Raw genomic sequence first — 8,158 nt, forward strand, 5'->3', positions numbered from 1 at the left:
AGGTGCCTCTGTCAGTTTCACCTTATTATTATTACACCTGACTCCAATTAGTATTATAGTCAGTTACGTAGCGTCGTGGTTGATGATTCGTCAATCCGCTGGAACCATTTGGCTTTACATTCGCACTCTTTCCCCCGCCGGCCCGCCCCATTGTTAAGTCAGACTGGCATATAGAAAAGGATTGAGGGGCGTTCTTTAGTTTTATATAGTCTCATTTCTATGACGTTTGAGAAACTCAGAAAAGTGGTTCAATTAGAACATTTTTTAGGATTTTCAACTGACAGTGTTGGGTGTCTGGGAGTCGTGACACAATGTCGTCGTGCTGGCGAATGCTGCTACCGTCACACTCGTCGTTTCTTCTCATTTCCCAGACGCTTCCGGCGAGCGCCATTGTGTCTGCTTCTATGACGTCGAGTCAATCCGAGGTATAAATGTACTATAAATATAAAGGAACTATTCTCTCTTTCATCTTTCTCATCAGCACGTTTCTATTTTGATTGGCACGAAGGTTTTTCCAACCCGACGAGTCATTGGTGCGTGTCTAGTCACCAGAGATACGATCGGAAAACATAAAAAAAAGGTATAGAGTACAGTTTAATAGGTAGGCGGATAGACTGGAGAAGGTGGGGGTGTCACTTTTCCTCCGAGCTGTGACGTCTACGTTTGGAATTACCCAGGGCCAACGCAAATAGTTCTCCAACATCTAAACAAGAGGAAATTAAATGTAAACGATTCTTTTGAAAAGATCAATTTCGAAAGGATTCGACGATAAGGGGCCACGACATTTTTCCTTTTTCTTTCTTATCGTTGGTCAATTGCGATAGCGATAATGTAATAACACGAAGTATTTATTTATTTTTAAAAATTTAGATGGTCTCACTCCGAGTGTCGCGTCTAGATTACAGACATGCGCACAGCCGGAGCCGATTTACCGACTCCGGCATAACAAAAAGTATTCGCAATTCCGCTTTTCCTACTCACACGACCGCAGGAATCCCCACGGCGCTGGCACGTCTATTCCGTCCACAATAAGTTCAGATTTGATCAATTCGTTCAAGTGTTTTGTTTGAATGGTGTGAAAAAAACAACTGTCGCTCGTATTATATTGACAGCCGGATTGCTGTGAGGGTTCAAAATGGAACGGCGGATGACATTAAGTGGCCATGTTCCGTCTTTATCTCTCATTCCGTTGGGGACTTGTCATAGCGGCAAGTACTACATCGACGGCGAATGTCTGGGTAAGCATCCCCCAACCAATTCATTTATTTTTCTTTACTTAAAGAAATAATTAAACGTGGAATATAATGAGCACCAGATTGGGAATTCGTCGGAAACGAATTATATGTCACAACACCAGCTGTGCAATCAAGACATGTTTGTGTGATTCACAGCACCCCCTAACAGTTATTTACTAATAATCTATTTCCACTTCTATCCGCCAGTTGGCCTTGTAGCTAAATAATAGGCTTTTCCGGCCAACTTTTCCTTTTTTCATTGAATGATGTGTCGTCACCATCTCCTCCACTCGACGTCACGAAAAACGAAGTTGAAAATGTTGTTTTCTTTCTTGCTACACTCCAGTTCATCTTGAAGAGATCAATATCAAGTTGGAAAACGAGGATCCCATCCATTACTCGCCCACTCCGGTGCGCCCTCGCATTCCTGGACATTCTCAACAAGGTATAATAGAAAATGAATAGACTAGATTACAATTCCACCAAACTAACAATTAATTTATGTGTGTATAGGATCTAATACCGATTCTTATCAACAGCCAGGATCAGCCCAGCATTTTGAATTCGACAATCAAGTATATTATAATATGGATTCGCTGATGATCGCTTATGGTTGTACGGTATTACTCGAAAAGTAATTTTTGAAATGTTGTTTGGTTTCCCTGTCTTTAAATAGGTTATTGGCTGAACTTACTACACCCCTAGAATGCCTGGGAATGGTCGGCGAAGCGACTCGATCCAATCAGAGCAGCACGACAACGCAACAAGTTGTCATCTACAAACTGACTCAGCTCCTCTACAACGCCAAGGAATCCTTTCTGGATGGTGGGGCCATACCAGTCGTTCTCAGTCACGTTTGCCACACCCTAGAAAAGGTAAAAGCGTTCTAATTGATCCCGCCCAGGTTATTTTATCCTTTTAACACAAAACCGTTTTCCCACCAAATCACCAGGAGCCGTTGTTGAGCGACGATAACATTTCTGTGAATCATTCCCTATTACTCATTCGCAATATCCTGCACGCTCCCGAACGACCTACTCAGATGGCGGACAAACGACAGGATCAGCAGGACCAACTTGTGCGGATTTTATTGGCCCAGGGACTAAATCGTCTCCTCATCAGCTTACTGGCCTGCTCCCAAAGGCGCCCAAAGGGTGAACTAATTAATTATATCACTTGAAATCTTTTATTTTCCCGCGTCTAAAATTAAGGTAGAAGAATGAATCAGCTGGGCGGAGAGGTAAATTTTAATTCGCAGAACGACGGTTTAAAATTTAATTTCAAAAGATCCTGTACATAAATGTATACGGTTGAAACTCTAATTTTCTATAATAATATTAACAATTTAAGTAAAAGAGCGAGATCCTTTCAAATGGTTTCCCAGAAAAAGTAACGTACGAGATATGTTACAGCTATAACGAGAGTAACTTAATCCATCGTATTGATTTTTTTGCCTTTAACCCCCTCCCCCCCCAGACATAGAGTCATGTCATACAGCACGCTTGCACCCGTTCAACCTGTAGTCTCTTAAATAATGAATTGCATTCGCTTGTGTCGTTATCAAATGAAAAACAAAAAAACAACTTTATATCGGATTATAGCGTTCGGCTGATACTAAACCGTTTTCTGTTTAATATTTGCGTATAGGAACAATGGATGGTGACAGTTGTGCAGCTCATTTCTCTCTTGTACAAGGATCGACCCGTTGAAATTATTTTACAAATTTTAGATGAAAACTGCACTCATCTTGAGCCGGAATTCTACTTTGACGAAGACCAGCCAAATCAATTTGGTATTAAAACTGAGAGCAAATGGCACGACAATTATGTAATTTGTTTCTACCTGCGCCAATAGATAAATCTCGACGATCTAGTCAGCAAAGTACGTCCAGCGGCTTCCACTCGGAAGCTTCAAACGCGCCGAAAATGACATCACCAAAGGTTACGGATTCAGTGATGAGGAAATCCAATCGAAGAAAAAGTTCTTCAGGAAGTCAATCCAGTGAGTCATAAAAATTGGAAAACCTTTGAACATTTTATATTTAACATCCGCTTTTCTCGTTTCCCTTTTTTACAGGTAAATGCGGAAGTTCGTCGTCTTCCGCATCATCTCAACTTGGCGGAACTAAATGCTTAAAAAAGTAAAATAAAATAAATAAATATTTGCATGGGAAACGCCATATGACTTAAATGATCTCTGCTCTCGGTATCCAGGAGTTTTAAAGGTTCCAAGAAATCAGAGAAAATTTTGAAAAAGCTTAGCAAATGCAACAAACTTGGACGTCGAGTGGAGATGAAAGGCAACGTCGTCGAGTACAAACCGACGGATGAAAGTACTTTGAATCTCCTGAAAGGATTTACCATCAATTTCATCCGGCAAGGTAATAATAATGCGCTATAGCGTATATCAATCAAAGTTTAAAATTTTAAACTTTCTTCTGATAGGCTACAACACGCTGGTGGGCCAATTGCATCAACAGATGCTGAAACAACAGGGCGACGCCCACCTCCAGCTGCTGGATAAGTCGCACTTTCTCTGGCTCATTTCTTATTTCCTTCCCATCGCCTCCCGGTTGGAATTGAGCGTGGAACATTTAAAAAACGTCTTAACTATTGATGTCCTGTGTTATCTGACGTGGGAAGCTGTTTGTCAGACGGAAGAACTAGAAATGTCTGCGTTTCAACATTCAACAGTCGATTTGAAACCGTGCGTGAGGCGCTTGCATTTGTGCGTGAAAGCAATTCGTGAATATTTGAAAACACTGGAGAGATTTTCTCGTCCTTCGACGTCTAGAAATGCAAATGCACCGGGAAATTATTTGATTACTCGACTGAGCGGTTACGTGCCAGCGATTCGGGACCTCCGTCAACTCTTTTTGCTCCAACTCCGCCAATTCGATCCTGTCGTTCAAAGTCGTCGCTATCTACTCGACGTCATCGCAACCAATCACATCTTATTGCTGGCGCTCGAACGGTCCACTGGGCAATCGTCACGCGGGAGTTTTGATATTGGCCAACACTTGACTCAATTCTGTTCGGAAATGATAGTCGATCGATACGGCACGGCCCTCGAAGATTTCAAGACCAACGTCTCATTCGTCAACGATTGCATCTTGACTCTTTTGCATCACGTCGCGGGCGATTTGGGCCGGGCCGACCTTTTGTGCCGGCCCGTCATTCTTCGTCCATTCAGCAAAATTTGGGCAGTGGAATTCAACGTAAGTTTATTACAATCAACAGCTATATTATTCGGAATTATTCAAATTGTCTGATTTATTTGCAGTTGCGTGACGACTGGAATGATTTGATTGAATTGATCATTAACAAATCAATGCGGTATTTTTCACATCATCGATACACGGAGACATTGCCTAGCAACCCAAATAATCCGTAAAAGATAAAAGATTCCGCTTCCCATTCGATGGATATCCTCCTACTAAAATATTCTGATGAGAAAACAATAGAAGAATCGACTGAAACAAATCAATTGTCGTACGAAGTACCTGACACCAACATTAAATCACTTTTGATTCAACTCAAGGATTCTGGTGCGTTTCAATTAATTGTAAACATTTTTACTCAAATAATTGGATTTTTTATTCCTTCAGGATTTCAGAAGCAACTGGACTGGATCCAGTCTTCATTATTATCAGCCTGTGCTGTTCGATTGGGGACCTACTCCGGCCAAGAATTCCGCCACCCCATATATACCCTAAGTTTTCAAATGAATTTGTCCTGCCCTTTGGTTCCCTGGACGGAGGTGGAAGCATCCGCCCTGCGTTCAGAACTCTTCCTCAATCTCCTATTTCGTATTGGTCTCATTCCTCCTTCCCCTCAGGCTGTCCTGTACCCTCGTATCCCGCGTGAATGGTCCCCGGACACTTTGTACAGTATCGCCCTCCTTTTCGGACCCATCGACCAGAAGAGGATCGATTTCGATTTGACTCGAGTCAAGAAAATCGAGTTATAGACCACCCCTATTCATCTGTCAATGTCCAAAATGTCCAAAGATCATCTTCTCACCCTTACATAATTCACGATGGCGTATCTCACCGTAAAGATTCGTTCCTGGAATCCAAGTTTCCTTCAGCAGAGATCGACATTTCTAGGCAAAATAGCATCGACTGTGTCTTCGACCACCATAGTCCACGAGCATTGGACAGGTAAATTAATTTCCAAATATCACGAATTTCAGCAGCCTATTTACATAATTTCCCATCAACAGTATCAGCACCACCAGTTCACTAGAAGTCCACAAAATGGACTCTAGCGACGACGAAGAAATGGAGGACCTTCTGTTTGTGACAGATTAGGCAGATTGGACGGTAGTGACGTCACAAGATAATTCAATTCCGTCTAAACGGACAGCGGTGCATGTTTAAACTATTCAAATTAAATGTGGAACAATTAGTTGATTCACCTCTCTGTAAATATTCTCCAACAATAATTTGGTAAGACATTTTCCCTATTATTTATTGGTCAACAATTAATTGTGTAATTGCAATATCGTATAATTAAATTAATTATTGACAAATTCTCAATTAATTGCGTCTCTAAGTAATTAACTAATTATCTCCCTAAATAATTGCTCTGTCTTGATTGACATAATTACGGTCGTCCTCATTCCAGAAAAGATGACGTAATCATTACGTAAATATTTTGGTTTACGTGACCAGCATCACGTTCACATCAGTCCTTGGCCCAAGGACCCCATCAAGGTCAAGCCCTCAAAAGACGTTGGTCACATCATCCCAACGGGTTTCCCTTATATACAGTTAGAACCTTCCCATGAAAACTAAAACATTCAATCATCTACTTGTGCTCGTGCTCTTCAGTCCACCCCTGCAAAGTTCTACCCAGTGTTTTTAAAAATTTTCCCAGTCACAGTGTATTAGTCATTCTTACGTAATAACTCTCAATGAAGAAAGAACAATGGCAACCACCCCAACTGTGTTTGATCTATTTTACCAAGCCGTCATCAAAGGTTCATTAGCCGAATTACACGACATCCGCCATCATTATTCGTGGAAGGCCATTTCGATCGAGCTCATCACGTCACTCACGCCGTCTGCCCGCTGGGCAAATTCGCTTCACGAATACGACCAAATACGACTTCCCGCAATCTTCGTTGAGTATATCAAATCTAGCCCGGCAAATAATATCAGTAAGAAAAGAAAAATAATCCAGCGGAGTCATTGTGTGTCGTGTGTGACGTCTTTGTGTCAAATGAATATTACATCATTTTAAATAGTTGACTATATAGTAATAGTATACACACAGAGGGGGGGGGGGAAGTTTTTCATTGTCTTCAAAGTTGACTCTATATAAATGTGTACAATAACAATAGTAAACTTTGTCGGAAATATAAAGTTTCAATTGCCAACTCACAAACTATTCACTCGCTCCGGGCTACACTCACTGTGATTGTATACTGCGCAACAATCCACCCAACCCCCCAGAATTTTTATTTTATGTTATTTTAGATATTTATTCGTTTCATTTAAGTAGATCTTTACACAAGTTGTTGACAATATAGTCCTATACGTGCTGGTTCGTGTTTTTTTTTTTTAAATAATTGAACAACATAAAACGCGTGTGCTTTTTATTAGTTTTATTGAAATTTGATCTGTCGACACCATCCATGTCATTAATGTGGGAAAGTAGGAAAACTGAATGAGAATGAAAGAAACAGAAGGCGGTGTGGTGTTATTACTGATACAAAATGTTGTCGTTGTAGCCCACCAGCTGATAGTACGCCTGGCGACAGTTGGTTAGCCTACCGCAAATTGTCATGCCGGGGATGTTCGGGTTCGTTCGGTCGATTTGAACATTGAACTGGGATGTGGCATTTCTCAATGCGTGACCATAACATTGCAGGTTGGGACAATGGACTTCCACCGGCAGGTTCTCGATGATGTCGTCGGAGGCCGCACGGCGACGGTCCTCATCTCCTTCCGATATTACGATTTTCAAATCCTCGAATTGATTTTGGCGTTTTAAAATGTCGATTTTCACGCCGTATTCCCGTTCCAGACGCTTGGCATTTTGACCCCCTAGGCCAAGGAAACGGCCAATGTGACGACTCAAAATTTTTGTAAGCAGGAGGCTGCTACCCACAACCTTTCGCTCAATATCTCTTGAAGTAATTATAAAATCCTCGGCTGGAATGTCTTGTTGCATTGGAATCTGTTCAGAGATCGGTTTCTGCCCATCCGTGCGGTTTTCGGAAGTTACCGGAGCATGTTGCGCTGAGCCTGGATGAGACTTGTGTGTACGCTTCGCCTGGGCGATTTGTTCTTCCAGTTGCGCGATCCGCCGGTCTTTTGATTCATCTGTAAATTGACGGAGTCGTTTGTTCCTTTCGGCATCAAGTTCCTGCCGGAAATATTTCGATTCTGACTGGGCGGATTGCGCTTGTTGAGTTAAAAATTCACACTCCTTTATAAGACGGTCGATGAGCTCAGTCATGGATGTTAGACCGAATTTGGCTGCTGTCACCATCGTCTTTATTAACCACCTCGATGCTTCAGGTATTGGGTCCGTCGTGTCAAGGAATTCTTCAAAACTATGCATTGTCTGGCACAGGGCAGGGATGTGGCCGTACGCCTGGTGGATGTCAGCGGTGGTCATTTGTTGGAATTCAGAATTGTTCATCTTTGGAGTTTGATTTTACTAACTTAATTTCACCGTTGAGAAATGTTGAATGTCTACTTGTGAGTTGAGTGGTCCTTATATGCACTTCAGTATGAGACTTTTGATTAGCAAGTACCCAGAGGAGGTCATTTTCATTAATATTTTATTTTAATATCAATTCAAGTTAAAATTCCTTTGAATTTTTTTAAATTTCATTAATTTACCCTCATTGTTCAATCATTTTAATGGAGAAATATTTGTAAATTATTTTCATAATCATTAAAATGAAAA

The 8,158-nt window shown here is 41.3% G+C and overlaps 1 protein-coding gene across 2 annotated transcripts; it reads left to right on the top strand.

The window, feature by feature from the left end:
* Window positions 1–272: 272 nt before the first annotated feature.
* On the top strand, window positions 273–5,775 carry LOC124204835 (protein timeless-like). 2 transcript variants are annotated; one of them, XM_046602056.1, is made up of 15 exons: window positions 273–425; window positions 509–1,032; window positions 1,113–1,238; window positions 1,582–1,680; window positions 1,749–1,810; window positions 1,912–2,110; window positions 2,188–2,389; window positions 2,883–3,027; window positions 3,090–3,236; window positions 3,312–3,375; window positions 3,449–3,615; window positions 3,680–4,452; window positions 4,518–4,782; window positions 4,843–5,397; window positions 5,460–5,775. In XM_046602056.1, the coding sequence occupies exons 8-13, from the start codon at window positions 2,892–2,894 to the stop codon at window positions 4,626–4,628; spliced, it is 1,398 nt and encodes a 465-aa protein (XP_046458012.1). In that variant the 5' UTR covers window positions 273–425; window positions 509–1,032; window positions 1,113–1,238; window positions 1,582–1,680; window positions 1,749–1,810; window positions 1,912–2,110; window positions 2,188–2,389; window positions 2,883–2,891; the 3' UTR covers window positions 4,629–4,782; window positions 4,843–5,397; window positions 5,460–5,775. The 2 variants fall into 2 exon arrangements, with proteins under 2 accessions (XP_046458012.1, XP_046458011.1); XM_046602055.1 differs by having other exon boundaries at window positions 509–580; window positions 871–1,238.
* Window positions 5,776–8,158: the final 2,383 nt, after the last annotated feature.

The sequence above is a fragment of the Daphnia pulex genome, chromosome 10 (genome assembly GCF_021134715.1).
Source record: "Daphnia pulex isolate KAP4 chromosome 10, ASM2113471v1".
Classification (NCBI taxonomy): domain Eukaryota; kingdom Metazoa; phylum Arthropoda; class Branchiopoda; order Diplostraca; family Daphniidae; genus Daphnia; species Daphnia pulex.

Coding starts and splice junctions, on each gene's coding strand:
- LOC124204835 (XM_046602056.1), top strand. CDS start 2,892: ATGGTGACAGTTGTGCAGCTCATTTCTCTCTTGTACAAGGATCGACCC. Junction 3,237..3,311: donor TTCTTCAGGAAGTCAATCCA/GTGAGTCATAAA, acceptor CCTTTTTTACAG/GTAAATGCGGAAGTTCGTCG. Junction 3,376..3,448: donor GGAACTAAATGCTTAAAAAA/GTAAAATAAAAT, acceptor CTCGGTATCCAG/GAGTTTTAAAGGTTCCAAGA.